A 16176-nucleotide genomic window follows, 5' to 3' on the forward strand; every position below is an offset into this window, starting at 1 on the left:
ACTTCAGAATACATATATTTAACCATTGGAGTCATATGGGTTACTTTTATGCTGCCTTTTTGTGATTTTTGGAGCTTCAAAGTTCTGGTCACCATTCACTTGCATTGTATGGACCTACAGAGCTGAGATATTCCTTTAAAAATATCTGTTTGTGTTCAGCAGAAGAAAGTAAGTCATACACATCAGGGATGGCATGAAAGTAAGTAAATTACATGAGAAATTTTATTATTGGGTGAACTAACCCGTTGAATCAGCTAAATTAATGTTATATAGAACAATGAAAAGACATTAGACAATATGTCATTTTAAATTTCACCATTTATTAATAGTTTGGTGTGATTCTGCAAAATGAACATTATTGGAATTTAAATTTCACACAAAATAAACACATTGTTATGCTGTGCACTGTTGTTGTAGGCAATGTCTCCCATGTGTGGATGAGTAGATGAGCTCTTGAAAGGCACTTCAATAATAGAGTAGGACAGCAGCTGGCAGTCAGGATATCTCTCACACTTGGTGTCATATGTGGTCATGAGAGTAGGGAAGAATTTTTAGACTTACCCTGAAATGGAATTGAAATGGTTAGTTTGGGATAAAAACTTTTGTGGGTGACATGCAAACATATTTTTCAAAAACAAAAGTAAAATTATTACCTTCTGGTTGCTAAATTTGGCATACAACAATTTTGTATGACTGTTGCACCATTAATAATAGAGGAATTTTAATTCTAAACATTCATTGCTTGCAAATTTAGGAAAAATGCATCAGGTGTAGGCATAGGGTTATACTGCATAAATAACTTTCATTTGGATTAGCTTGAATTATTTGCTCAAAAGTGCCTCTTAAGAAAGTCATATTTTAGAAAACATTTAGGCGGAAAAAATAATAGCAGAGTCTTTAACTTTGTCAGACTGTACATAGGCTAAAGGAGAAACTACTTTAAAAACTACATGCTGTCATCTTAAAATCAAAAGCGTAATTCTTATTAAGAGCACTCTCTAAAACAGAAACCTTTTTCCAGATGCGATTCCCTTAAGAGTCTTCTCTAAATCGACAGCACCTAAAATACAAAGAATAAATATACCAGTATCTTGGAAAATTATTGAAAGCACACGTTCTTGAAACATCCTGTGGAAATGCACAATAATCAGCTGATGTACATGGTGATTATTTCATGTGTGATAGCTGTCTAATAATAAACCTCTATGGTTCATCCCGATAGTTAAAGCAAACGCAGAGTGCACGTGAAGGTGTATGTTGGCAAGTTATTCTGTGACCATATTTAAGACAACTTGGACTGACCCTAGCGGGTAGAACTATTACAACTAAAATCATAAAACTACAGAACAATGTTTTAATCATAACCGTAGAAAATTCAAAGAGGACCATATCTTCAATCTAAATTGTTTGATGTACTGTTCAAATACAACGGCCCGTTCACACAGGACAACGCTCTTAAACATCAGTCCTCTCAACTAGCTGTTAATGTCTTATTCAGGGCATTGCTTTGTGTTGGATCTAAACATGCCTTAAGGAGTGACCTGGATAAAGGGCCTTGAAGAGGTCTCGTCCCTTTGAAAGCCGAGGCAGGCAGGCAAGAGTCTCCATTGGCCGGAAAATATACTCGAACACAAAGAACAGTGGGAGAAACAGCACAAACAGCAGTTAGTGTTGGTGAAACAAAACAGGCCATACTTTTCCTGTCATAAGAACTGAATTATGTTCTTACATTGTTACAGCAATGATTAACTGACATGGAATTTCTGAAAGACAGGCAAGTTGTAGGAGCCATAGGAGGTCTAAAATCACGTTTTCTGGATTTTTTTCAACCACAAATCATCTTTATTGTATATTACTTTATGATAACAAATAATGTGAACTTACAGTAAATTCAAATTATTCCATTATCATACAGGACGGACTTCTTTGTAAACGATAACAGAGAGAATTCTTCACGCATGAACTATGTTTTGTGCGACTTGTTTATCTTTTTGGAACATAAAAAATTTGAGATATGAAGTAAAGAAGCAATTACCGCTTGTAACAAGCAGATTCATAGATCAGAGCAGGAATACCCCTGTATCAAAAGACAACATGATCACAAACACGAAAAGAGTCACGGATATCAAAATTGCCTATTCATTGCGAAACACACTATACAGTAGTGCATTTAAAGCAATACATATGACATATTTACATGCAGTTTCAAAGAGCACACACTTCTACAAAGAAACTGAGTGGAAACACAACTCTGAAAAAAGGTGTATTATGTCTATCAGAGGCAGTACACTGAAGGTGCTTGGTTCATTACAAATATTTGGGTTCCCCTTCACCCTTACCCTTAATTTTAAATGCAACTGGTTTGCTCAAGAGATTCCATCCATTTTTGTGAAACTATCAGCCAGTCCTTTTAAATCAGACTGACAGATTTGGCTCTGTGAGAAACACCTGCACATAGAGTGACAAAGGGTCTCAATGAACGGCCATTTCTCTAATTTACACTTTGTAAACATGCAGGAGAAGCCAATAGGACATATGTACAAGGATGCATAAGGACAACCCCATTTCTTTTGGATGGGTAAGCTTACCTTCAGTGTACTGATAGAGATGCACAACCTGCCTTTACAGAGGATGCTTTCCCTGCAGACGAGGTCAAGCAGGACCCAAGACCTCAGATTCAGCAGAAACACACCTAGGACAAGGGCATGCCGAGGGCTTGAACACCAGGTTGCGTTCTCACTCTCACACCTAAGGGAGGGTGGATATAGACAGCATTTATGCTGACCTGATTTATGCCACTCTAAATAGTCCTTGAGTGGTCGAGTAATATTTGGTTAACATTAAGTAAAATATAACAAATGTGTGCGATCTTAGCACACAGACAGACATCCTTACATTCTGAACCTTGAGGGTAATGTCAAATATATTTGATATCAATATAATTTTAGCTGCTATTGACCAACAAGTAGCTGGGTAGATAAAACATGCAATCTGAACAATATAGAATATCTTGATAGAATTTTCTCTTTACAGCTTATAGGGTGTAAAATTTGAGTGTCCCCTACTTTGAAAAGTACTACAAATCTGAACAAATAGCATAGTTTTTCAAAATGCCAATGTAATATTTAAAGCGTCTTTTGCCATCTGAGTCATATCGGCAGATACAAAACCATCATTAGCAGGCAGAGTCTCTGAGGTATGCTGATATGGTCATATTCTATCTTGGATGAAAGGATGCTGTAATGCCTGGTTGATAGTGATCCGTTTGGTGGGGTCCAGCATCAGGATCTGGTCCAACAGGTCTTTGATCTGAACCACCTTCTTTCGCTGGTCCTCTGGTAATGCCTGGCGACCCACCATGTCCATCAACAGGTCCTTAGTTGGGTTAATGGTGCTCATGACTGTGACCTTTTCCTGTAGAAAAAAAAAGAGATGGGGAGAGGGAGAGAGAGAGAGAGAGAGAGAGAGAGAGAGAGAGAGAGGAAAATTCAGATCAATTTAGAGTAATATTTAGGTAAATCACTGGCTTAAAATTGAAGTAATTTATACGGGACACTTCATAATTAGAAGTGAAAATTAACGGAAGACACAAATGCTTACCCTCTCGGTGACCTTATCAACCTCGGTGTACAAAAAGTTTAAGTTTTGGTCAAAGTGCTGGTCCTTGAACAGACCTTTCCTGATCATCTGTGAATATCAACAAATATTTAGGGCAGTTCAAGGTACTAGTTTATTTCTAATTTTTCATTTAAAGGAGCTGTAAGTGATATTAGCTGTTCTGGAACTTCCACAAGACTCAGCCGTTAACCCTTAAACTCATACCTCGGGTCTTTAGTGACCCGGGACCTCATGTGTGTACACATACAGTACATAATATACATGCTGTTTCTTACTCAAGGTGGTGCTGATGTTTCAGTGATTGACTTGATTTATGTTTGACATTGCTATTTGATGAAGAAATGACATCGAAGTAAACTATAGCAAGTACAACACATGAACAGTATATAACTTGTCATTTGGTTGTACTACTGAAATTATGTAAATTGTGCATCTATTTAGACTCAATAAGTGCCTGAGAGAATACTTGTGCAGCTTATGTGTAGATTATGTTACGTGTAGCTAAAAGTTTTTGACAGTCAGTTGTGTCTCATGAAATTTCAGTGTGAAAGTAATGAATCCTGTTCTAGATTTGTCCTGATTTGTTGCATTATCTCTTTGATATATGAAAAATAATATGTACAATATGTATATAAATAAGATTATTATTACTTTTGTGAAATTCCCATGCATTTAAGGGTTAAATTAGACATGCCCACTCTTTCCAAAACACCGCCCTCCAAAGATAGTGTTGACAGCAACACTGAACAGTAGAGAATTGCGTCTTTTCACAGTTGTCAAACCCAAGTAGGTATAGCTGCAGGCCGGAGATCTCCAAATGAGGTGGAATCTTCAAAAGAGGGCAGGTTACTCAAGAAGGGGGCTGGGTTATTCTAAAAGGGTGTTGAGTTAACTCCAAAAGGGGGTGTCACTTCCACTCACGGTAAGGGTTAGGGAAAGAGTTAGGTTAGGGGTTCCCTATACCTTTGCTGGCGGTTTGGAGCTCTGCCTGCTGCTATATCCTTCTCACCAAACACAACAGTAGCAAAATAGTGGCCTCAGCCGACAACTGTTCTGAATCTGAATATGACATTAAACCTGAATGTTACGCTTCATCTACTACATATAAGAACGTGCAAAATGATTGACAGGCAGAAAGCACATCAAAGTGTTCTGATTAGCTGATCAAAGAATGTGTCTGCAGCCTGCATCACATTTTTGTTTGATGTTTACACAGTCTAGTGGTGTCACAGAGACCGGTGAGATGACTCAGGACACTTATTTCAGTGATATCTTTCAGGGATAAGGAACATTTTCTGCATACCATTCCATAAAAAATTATCACTTTCAGCACCTTTAAGCTCTAAAATCTAATGCATGGTGTAAATGAAATCTTACTTTATTAGGCAGTTTTCCTTTTAGGTCCATGGCAAGTTTTAGCATGTGGTTATTGGTCTTTCCAGGGAAAAGGATTTTTCCTGTGTACAGCTCATAGAGAGTGCAGCCTACAGACCACATATCGATTCCGTAATCATATGACTTTCCAATGACTGCAAAAAAAAAAAAAAAAAGAATCAGCTAAGAAAATAAATTCTAGCTGAAGCTAAAAACATGTTTATACATTCTTGTGTACTGCAGAAGTAAAAATGTCTACTACCTATAAAACACTTTTTATTTGTACACACTAAGACCTCCTACTTCTGAAAAAATCAAAAGGTGTCTCCTTTAAAGGGACTCAGTTCATCTAAATTCAGTTGGCAGCAGACATACTGATCTCAGGTGCTCTGTAGAATCGGCTGACCAGATACGGTGTTATGTCATTATCAGCCACATGTGACGCTGATCCAAAGTCACACAATTTGAGAATGGTCTTAGATTCATTCACCTTCAGGGAGAGACAAACACATTTATATTATTAGATACAGAGATCAACAGAGAGGCTGATGTTTACTTCAAGACAGACTAATTGAGAGTTGAGACTAGTCACAGGATAGATGCGACTCACCAGGATGTTGTCAGGTTTGATATCAGCATGCAGGATATTGCATCGCCTGAGGAGTTTGAGGGCCAAGAAAAGCTGCTGGCTATATGAGCGCACAGCCTTGATGTGTAGCCCAACATCCTTGCCATACTTTCTCAACACCTCTCGTAGGTTCATGCTAAAGCCAGAAAACAAGAATACATTCACTGATGATCTATTCTGTAACTCTGTAACAATAGAACCAAACATTTTGTCCAGAGCTGGTATTACTGAAGCTGCTTTGAGTGAAGCTATTTATTAGAATGTGTTGATTGTCATGTACCTGAGTGGTTCAAATACCAGACACAGATGCTGCTTGTGGTAAAAGTGTCTAAAGAGCCGCAAACAATGGAACTTATCATCTGCATCAGCATCATTTAGTTTCTTAAGAAACTCCAGCTCTTTGAGGCCTGTCTTCTGCCTGTGGGACAAAACATATCTGCTCTGAAACCTTATAGAGCTACAAGATCTGCACCTAACACAAACTATTTGGGAAAAAAACATTTTAGACATAACCAACACCATACATTTTAGTTTGATATGAAAACCACGCAAGAAGCAAACTGTGCCAGGCAGAGGTGGTTGCAATGAGTGTTTTAGGATTATGAAATGTCTTACATCATCTCATTGTTGCGTATTATTTTCACTGCCACCTCCTGATTGGCTCGGGCCAAGTCTCTGGCACGGATCACGTTACTGAAGACCCCCTGTCCTGTGTAGCCATACACTCCATACCGTTTGTCCAACACCTCGCCAATGTTCACACCTGAACACGTGAAGGGATATTATTTTCAGCTTTATTTTCATAATTATAATCATTAAAGTTAAAATGGCCATATTAAGTCACCTACAATTTTATGGAGACCATCTAAAGATTTACATGCAGAATTTTCTGCAAAACAGGCTGGATAAAATAACTTACGGTAATAGCCCTGTGCATCTGTCCAGTTATCTCTAAGACTTGGGTTCTCCTTGAAGTCCTTCCCAATACCAGCTGCCCGTAACCTGGCACTCTGTGGAGAGATTACATTTGAATTGTCATTGTTATCACAATTAAATTCAGAGAGTTGATTAAAACGTTCACTGATAAAAGACAGTGTAAGAGACTATTTCAAAGTCTGAAGGGCCTTAAGTGAGCACCACGGAGTCAGATTACCCACTAGGGAAAAAGCTCTGAACAAAGTTTCCAATAGAGAAACAACAGCTTGCACAGGACTATGCAACTCTACCTGAAGAGATCCCCTTACATGGACAAATTCAATCAAATTCTGGTGCTTGCAAAGCACCTATGCAATGGAAAGCCAGAACTTGGCTACTCACGTCAAAGTAAGCAGCAAACATGTCATCCGACTCTGTGAACATATCTGGGGCTGGTGGCTTTTTCAGATTAGCACCTAAAGAAAAAGAACAATGATGCAATGAAAGGAACTAAGGCTCAATGTTAACATATAGGACCACCTTGCATTACCTAGTAAATATATAATGTCTCATGTTTCGTTGACTCTTCTGCGTCTTGCTAAACAACCAATAAGACAGTGGTCTTGGACTTCATACTGACACCTATCGATGTAGATGCATCATCAAGTACATGTTTTCGGTTAACAATACCATTGCAGAAATATCCTACCCTTTTTGCAAATGTCAAAAATGATACTAAGTAGTATTCAGCTGGTCATGCGATCTCAACATGGTGGACACCAAAAGGGAGGAGCACCCTTTTGTACAATAAAATTGCTTTTTCTAGACCACTGATATGACTGAAGTCTTCAACACTTCACGTGTAAAACTTTTTAAACTGGGAAAAATAACCTTTGTGAATTTGCTGTTATATTATAACCACATAATAATGCTGTTATAACCACTCGATGATCATTGAAAGATATTTGCATTAGATAATGTTTAATTTATAATGTTTACATGCTGCTGTCATGGAGCTAATGCTAGCTAGCATGCTAACCTTCGCCATAGTATGCACCTGTTACCCTCTGTTATTGTATTTTTTCGATGAAATTTGTTGAAAGAATCCATGTCACATCATGAAAAAGGTTTATTATACTTGCTTTTAAAGAAAGACATTTGATGCAACAACAAAGATGACTGCTGGGCGTCAACATAGGTGTCACTATGGCAGTCGGATAAGAGGAAAGTCAATGGGCAGAATATAGACAAAGAATAATAATTAGAGGCACATCAATTTGTCTTAGGTATGAATGACTTACAGACTGCAGACAAACACATAAATGGAGCAGCATATAAAAAAAAACAACAATAAAAAAGGGTGAATGGACTTAATTTTTGTGTGTATTTGAGTAGATTTCATTCCTGTAGTAAACCTTTTGTAAATCTAAAAAAAAACACATGGCATGGTCTTAAATAAGGTTTACTAAATATATTGGGTTTTAAAGTTATTATCCTCAGATTTGGAATATATAACATTATCAGACTTGTGACTTGAGCTCCAAGCAGATAACGTACCATCTTTTTCTTGAGAGACAAGATTATGCTTGGCCTTCACACTGTCCTCAAACGTGTCCAGGTTCTCTTGTTCGTAGGCTTTGACATCAGCGGCCACGCGCTCAAGGATATCATCAGGGGACGGCGATCGGCTGTGACTGCTGCTTTGAGGACTACCATGCTCTGAGAGTCCTGACATGTTACTGTCCTCTTTCCCTGACTTATATTTCTGCACAGGACAAAATAATATAGAGATGTTCCATTTATATCTAAAACAAAGCAGAAGCCATAGTAGTAATAAGAAATATTCTGACCTGCATTATGGCCAAGCGGTGAAGTCTCCTCTGCTCTATCAAAGCCTCCTCATCCTCTTCATCTATGTCAAAGTCCTCCAGCCTAAACAAAGATCAAAGCATGCTTTTATTCGTAATTAAGACCAAATGTGCTTAACAACATAAAAACATTATTTTATTGAATACTCACACTTCATCATCTGAGTCTTCTTGCTCAGCCTTCATGCCTTCAGACAGACTGCCTTTAAACAAGTCCTCTCTTTCCCTGCTTCTTCTCTTCCGCCTCTTCTGTGATTCAGAATGCAACTGCGATCTGCGATCCGTCCTGTCCCGCTCTCTAGATCCACATAATATTGATGAAGTTTTAATGCAACAGCAAAGTTAGTTTTAGCATTTCATAAAGACACAACAATTTGGGGATTGGGGAGAGATCTAGATAAATGTATAGTACATTTACTGGGTTTTATTAGGGATGTGCACGAGTAATCGATAAACTGAGTACTCATTCAACTTTAAATATTCAACTGGTAAAAACACTACTCGAATATTGCAATTTGATTTTCCTTTGTACCTTTACCTGCTGTGGGCAACATTGAAACGGCTTCTTTCACCTAAATCTTGCTGTTAGTTCTCCCAAAAATAAAATTCTGACATAATTTTAAGTGATTGTAACATATTAGAAGACTTGGAATGTATGTTTCTGTGAGTACAAATGTTTTATTTTTATTATTATTTTTAATCTTGTTGTTTATGTATAGTGCTGATTATTTCATAGGAAAAACAGGTTCAAATGTTAAAGGTTAAACTTAAATTCTACATTTCAAGGAATTGATTACTTGTTTTCGACTGAGTATTCGACTGCAAAATTACTTTAAATGGCCGTTCTTAGTTTTTATGCATTATTATTTATACATTATTAATTGTGTATTTACTTGAAATTTTGGTGCCTCTTGGATACTTCATATCCTCTTATTAGCCGCTTTTCCACTATCGGGCCAGTGCGAGCCTGGGCTATCAACTGGCCTGCCGTGGTCATTAGCCTTGAACCTCGAGCCGCAAGACCAAAATCGGGCTGCGTTCCCACCATCGGGCCAATAACTCCGCAGCGTTGCCAAAAAACCCGCCCTTAATATGCCACTGCAGTGCCAACGTCACACACCCTGCCCATTTCACAAGCAAGAGGGAAGTTCAAGCTGAGGTTTATATTGAATGTAAAAAGCAAGATAAGTTAGTGTTGACAACTCTCCAACTGTAATGGCCATGGAGTCCCAAGTGGTCTCTCCTCTAACAGTGTGGCGATGTCTCAGCACACCACCTATGAAAGTTCACAGAACCATGGGAAGTAATTTCTTAACCGCTTTGTCCATTGGGCATTTTAACGGATTTGTTCTACGCCCGCATTTTTTTTTCCCCGAACCTGTACCGTTGTGCGCTGGATACATAACCTGGGAAGTTCGGCGAAACTCCACCTTTGACATTGAACACGCCTCAATCCCCGGTTGGCCTTGTTTGGCCCAAGGGCCATTGGCATTTAATCACTCTCACATTGTTTCAAACCCATTTTACTTTCTTCCGTGGAACACAAAAGTAGATGTTAGATATGCCTCAGTCACCATTCACTATCATTGAATCTTTTTCCATACAATGAAAGTGAATTGTGACTGAGGCTATCACTCTGCCTAAAATCTTTTTTTGTGTACCATGGAGCAAAGAAAGTCATATGGGTCTGGATCAATGTAAGGTTGAGTGAATGATGACAGTTTTCATTTTTGGGTGAAATATTCCTTTTAGAAGGTGAACAAGTACACCACAAACACCTGTTTCTAAAAGGGGACCTGCTACTGCGTCTCCAAGGAGAACGGGATGTCCGTCTGGGAGGGGAGCGGTTTAACCTCTGTCTGAACCTCAGAGATGGGCTCAACTCTCTACGGCCCCCTGCCACATCACGAGATCGCATCCTGTAAGGGACACAAAGTCATTAAACAGCGGTTTACACAAGTGGACTGTGAGATTATCAGAAGCTGACGTTTAACAATAGGTAACAATAGGGTATTAGAAAAAAAACAATATTAGTAATAATTTATTACTGTACTATTATTACTACTAAATTATAGGAGAATATGGAAGTCATTGCAATTAACTCTGATTCAACTATTTACAAAATGCAAAGTAAAAGGAACTACACATTTCTATTAAACACTGCAATAGACCTTATTCACAGTAGTGCCATTTTTGATTTTTGACGTGAAAGAAAATGAGGCTGTGAGGAATATACTTACCATCTCTTCAATGACATGCGCAGTATAAAGATATCAAAAAGCTCCTAGATCACATCTAATTTTCCACAACTCATGTTATCTTGAGTTTTTTTGTCTACTGAAATTTTATGGAAAGATATTTTTTCAATGTGTCGTCAGAAAAACAAATTGAACAACCTATTGAAGAGACTGTACGTCTATCCTTTACAGCCTCGTTGTCATTCACGTCAAACATAAAGATGGCGCTGCTGTGAATAAGGTCTATGAACAGAGTTTAAAGGGATAGTTCACCCAAAAATGAAAATTCTCCCATCGTTTACTCACCCTCATGCCATCCCAGATGTGTATGACTTTCTTTCTTCTGCTGAACACAAACAAAGCTTTTTAGAAGAATATTTCAGCTCTGTAGGTGCATACAATGCAAGTGAATGGTAATCAGGCCTTTGAAGCTCCAAAAAGGAGATAAAGTCAGCATTAAGGTAATTTATAAGACTCCAGTGGTTTAATCAATGCCTTCTGAAGTGGTCCAGATGGTTTTGGGTGAGAACAAACCAAAATATATAACTGCTTTTTCACCTTACATCTTACCATTGCAGTCTTTATGCACGATCATGATTTCAAGATCGATTACACTTTCTAGTGCTTGATGCATGCACAGAGCACTAGATGGCACTATAGGAGGTGTAATAGAGCTTGAAATCATGATTGCCAAGGAGACTGCTGTCAAGATGTACAGTGAAAAAGAGTTACATTTTGGTCTGTTCTCACCCAAAACCAACTGGATTGCATCAGAAGACACTGACCACTGGAGTCTGATGGATTATGTTTATGCTGACTGTATCTCTGACTGTAGCTTCAAAGGCCTGATCACCATTCACTTGCATTGTATGGACCTACAGAGCAGAGATACTCTTCTAAAAATCTTTTGTGTTCTGCAGAAGAAAGAAAGCCATATACATCTTAGATGGCAAGAGGGTGAGTAAATGAGAGAATTTTCATTTTTGGGTGAACTAACCCTTTAAAAGACAAAGAGGGTCTAACCTGTCATTAGAAAATCTCTGATGGTCTTCTTCTCTCCATCTCCTTTCAGCAGATCGAGATCTGCCTCTCCTGGGAGGGGATCTGTTGTGGCATGAAGATCTGTCCTGTCCGGATCCCCTGTCTGTGCTCTGGGTAACTGGAAATTGTTCAAGGGAGCAGTGGGCCCTGGCCCGCACAGTGGGGCTCTGCTGTTCTGGATCTGAACCTTGTTTTCTGCTTGGAGATCTGTTCTCTTTTCCAGACCAGGCTTCTTTTGATGGTGTCTTGACTGATTTTGTCTCTCTCTCACCGTCTCTATCAACTTCTGGCAAGTTGATATTTCTTTCTTTAGATCTAGACTTACTCCTTCTCTCTGAAGATCTGGCATTTCTGTGTTTAACATTTTGTTGATCAGACTGTGTGGGTCTTTCAGCATTGGTCGTCTTTCGCTCCACCTTTGCTTCACCTGATAACTGTCCCTTGGACATCACAGGAGATCTGGAACTCTGAGTCGCATCTTTGGATCTCTCTGTGCTCCAGGATCGTCTCCTTTCCCTTGCCTGGCTGGGACCGCTAATATCTAGCATAGTATTACTTCTTTTTTCTGACTTATGCTGCCGGACTGGCATGTCATCAGATGTGCTTCTGCCTTCCTGCCAAGAAACAAGTTTTTCCTCATCTTTGTGATCCTGTCGAGATCTTCCAATGTCCCTTGTTGTCTGATGGTCCCCATGGTCCTTAGAAAAGACATCCTGTCTCCATTGCTCAACATTTCCTATAGTCTCCTTGATCACACCATCCTCCTCCGAGTCTGTGTTATAACCTTGTAATATCAGTCCCATACCTGATTGCACAGCTCCTTCCATTAGCTCATTATCAAGCTCTGCTTGAATCATGGCCCTCTGTTTCTCTAGATCCTCTAGAGCAGCAAGGTCATCAAGCCTGGATCTCTTTGGAGAGATGATTGTACCATCATAGCTTGTTGAATAGTCTCTATCATCCCTGGATAAGTCTCTGCGTTTGCGCTTATGCTTGTGTTTGTGCTTGTGTTTGTGATCCCTCTCATCAGGTGAGGGATATTTATATTTTCGGTGTTTGCTTCGATGTTTGTGTTTTTTTCTCTTGTGCCTTTCTTCAGTGGCAATATCCAAGTATTCCGCTTTAACAGCTCCTTCTTCACCAGGTACAACTTCATTCTCATCCACACTGTCAGAGCTCACCACATCATGCCTGACAGAGAGTGCGAAACAGTAAATTAATACATACACTTTCCGACCGTTTCCAACCAGCACAACAAAGATATTGTTTGCTAGGCTGTCTGAAGATACATGACAAAGTAACAAGGTATTCAAGCCATCAGTTTCAATTTTGCTCATTTAAAGAAATATTCCATGTTCAGTACAAGTTAAGTTCAATTGAAAGCATTTGATTTGTGGCATAATGTTGATTACTACAAAAATGGATTTTGACTTGTCCCTCTTTTTCTTTAAAACAAAAGCAAAAATCTGGGTTATAATTGAGGCACTTACAATGGAAGTGAATGGGGCCAGTCCGTAAACATTAAAATACTCACTGTTTTAAAAGTATAGCCACAAGATGCAAACAATATGAGTGTTAACATGGTTTTAGTGTGTTGGGTAACCTAAAAAATGTCTTCATGTGGTAAAATCTAAATCAAGTGCTTTCAAGTCTAAAAGTTTATGTAATCTGACTACATAATTAGGTTACATTAAAGAAAGCAATTTTTATAGGTTAAATCAAGCAGAAATAGATCATGGTGATATAAATACCACTTTTTCAGTGCAACCTTTTGTGTAAAGTTGTAAAATTTCTCATTTTACACCTCTGTTGCTATGAAGATGTAACACATTAAAAGTCCTAAGACGATGATTTAACCCTTGTGCTGTCTTTAAAATTTTTGTCCTAATTTGGTCTTCCCCTATTAAAAATGGCATCTCTCATTATGCTATATTATCACAAAAATTGGATTAGATCTTTTTGTCAACTTGTTTCTTTCAGTTAGCACAGGCTTTGTATTTCTATTTGGAACTTACTGATCATAGGCCTCATTGACCTGAGCTTATGCACCAAATTTTTGAGTATTATTTGTGGATAATTTTGGCAATATTAAATAAAATATGAAATCATTCTGTACTATTTATCACACTAGTGTGCCTTAATGTTTAACCAGGAAGTTTGTTTTGAAATGCTTTTATTTAGTAAATAAGTGGACAAACTCACACTTGTGGCCTATTAAAAATTGCTTATACATCTCTCATTATGCTATATTATTACCAAACATTTTATTAGATCTTTTTGTCAACTCGTTTTCTTTTAGGATAGGTTTTGTTTTTCTTGGAACTTATTGATCATAGGCCTCACTGTCCTGAGCTTATGCACCTCAGTTTTTGAGTGGAAAAAAGCATACTTTATGGGTTATATTGACTAAATTAAATACCATAAAAAAAAATCTGGGCTATGAAAATTACACAGTAGTTTGTTTTAATGTTTAACAGGGAAGTTTGTTTTGAAGCACTTTTATTTTGTTAAAAAAAAAAAAAAAAAAAATGGAAAGTCACACTTGTGTTGTTCCCGGTCAAATATGACTGGCCATTGAAAATGAATTGGGGAAGATCACAAAAAACAAGACTTTTATTTTGAAATGAACCAGGGCAAGTGGTCTAGTGTCATGATCAAGTATGTGATCAAGAGCCTCATGCACAGAGAACCGCTGGGTCATTGTGCTGCCACAAATTGAATGATGAGCAAGGCCCTATGAGGCTTTTTAAAAATACGTTAAAATGCACAATGGACAAAGCAGTGCAAAAAGAAATTACTTTCCATGTTTCGGTGAACTTTCATAGATGGTGTGCTGGGACACAGTCCCGTTGTTAGTAGAGAGACAACTCGGGACAACATGGCAGTTACAACCGATGAGTTATCGCTAATTTCTCTTGCTAGGTAGCTAATTTTTACATTCGATATAAACTCGATAATCTAGATAACATGATACCTCAGCTTGAGCTCCCCTTTTGCTTGTAATATGGGCGAGGTGTGTGACGTTGGTACCACCTATTGGCCCCGGCTGGCCAGCTGATAGCCCTGGCTCACACTGGCCTGATAGTGGAAAAGCGGCTATTAATCTGCTTCTTTGTGAGAGCATGAATATTCCAAAACACATTGTCATAATATTTTGTCTGAAAGGTGTGATGAAAGAAAGATCATGAAAGAAAGATTATACTGGAGAGGGGTCACTGTGGGGCAAAGAAAGTTCAGGTGTGTGTGTGTGTCTGTGATAATGTTGGATGGATAAATGGATGTTGGATAAAGTTCAGTGTAGAATAAAAATCCTATGTGAAAAAGCAATCATGTACTACTTGAGTGTGTGTGATAATGTTGGATGCAGTTCAGGGTAGGATAAAGTTCATCTCTGTGGAAAAGAAAGCAAGTAATACTCAGAGTTTGTGACTGTATGTGTGTATGTGTGTGTGTGTGTGTGCGCATGCACAGGTTCGAGGCCTACATATGTGCTCATCTAATGGATGAACATACTACTGAACACAAAATTTCTCTCTTATTTTTGATGTCCCCATTCGTTTTTAATGGCCGGTCATTTTTGACCAGGAACACCACAATTGTGACTTTGTGCCATTTTGTACAAAATAAAAGCATTTCAAAACAAACTTCCAGGTTAAGCATTAAAGCCCATTAATGCAATAAATAGTACAGAATGTTTTCATATTTTATTTAATATTGCCAAAAGTATCCACAAATAATGCTTTTTTTTTAACCCAAAAACGGAGGTGCATAAACTCAGGTCTGAGGCCTACGTTCAGTAAGTTCCAAATAGAAATACAAAACCTGTGCTAATTGAAAGAAAACAAGTTGAACAAAAAGATCTAATCCAATTTTTGGTATTAATATAGCATAATGAGAGATTTATAAGCAATTTTTAATAGGCCGTCATTTTTGACTGAATGTGAGTGAGAAGAATTGGCCCTATTCACAACTATTGTAAGTGCCTCTGTAACCTCGGTTTTTGCTTTTTTTTAAGAAAAGGATGGATGATCTAAAAATTATTTTATGTGGCAATCAACATGATGCAACAAATGCTGATCTTAACTTGTACTGAACCCGGAATATTCCTTTGAAATATCTACAAAAACAATGCCGGGTCATGTTGACTAGAGAAAGGCTAACATGTATTAAAGAAAGCACGTCACACCAGTATTACTGAAATCTTATCATTTACCAAACATGTAACCAGATATTTAGAGCTTTAAATACATACACATAAACATTAAATCTGTCACTTACGCATAATCCTTTGCAAATGTTTTGGCAAAAGCGTCCATGTTCGCCATCTTTATTTTTCTGCTGAGTCGGCAGGCGAAAAGAGTCGACTCCTAATTCAAACTGGCCGTGAAATCAGTCTGACTTCAAAATAACGAAACAAACTGTCCCCCGTATATTGTTTTAAAGGTTTCTCAGCCTTGTCCTCTCTATATGCATTATTGTCAATTGTAAAGGCACA

General features: G+C 38.1%; 1 protein-coding gene across 8 annotated transcripts; it reads right to left on the reverse strand.

Moving 5' to 3' along the window:
* Positions 1-300: 300 nt before the first annotated feature.
* On the reverse strand, positions 301-16099 carry LOC127442122 (serine/threonine-protein kinase PRP4 homolog). Of its 8 annotated transcripts, none has more exons than XR_007897441.1 (17): positions 15960-16099; positions 11664-12872; positions 10182-10322; positions 8555-8701; positions 8386-8467; positions 8093-8300; positions 6938-7011; positions 6540-6630; positions 6236-6383; positions 5901-6038; positions 5603-5756; positions 5368-5482; positions 4996-5147; positions 3601-3687; positions 2589-3414; positions 2340-2448; positions 301-2077 (listed from the first exon to the last, which is right to left on the reverse strand). XR_007897441.1 is itself a non-coding variant. In XM_051699929.1 (16 exons), exons 1-16 carry the CDS (start codon positions 16004-16006, stop codon positions 2743-2745), a joined length of 2967 nt encoding a protein of 988 aa, XP_051555889.1. In that variant the 5' UTR covers positions 16007-16099; the 3' UTR covers positions 301-2742. The 8 variants fall into 8 exon arrangements, 2 of the variants coding, with proteins under 2 accessions (XP_051555889.1, XP_051555886.1); XR_007897443.1 differs by having other exon boundaries at positions 301-562; positions 1012-1060; positions 1542-3414; XR_007897442.1 differs by lacking the exon at positions 2340-2448.
* Between the last annotated feature and the right edge of the window lie 77 nt (positions 16100-16176).

Source organism: Myxocyprinus asiaticus, chromosome 6, assembly GCF_019703515.2.
Source record: "Myxocyprinus asiaticus isolate MX2 ecotype Aquarium Trade chromosome 6, UBuf_Myxa_2, whole genome shotgun sequence".
In the NCBI taxonomy this organism is placed as follows: domain Eukaryota; kingdom Metazoa; phylum Chordata; class Actinopteri; order Cypriniformes; family Catostomidae; genus Myxocyprinus; species Myxocyprinus asiaticus.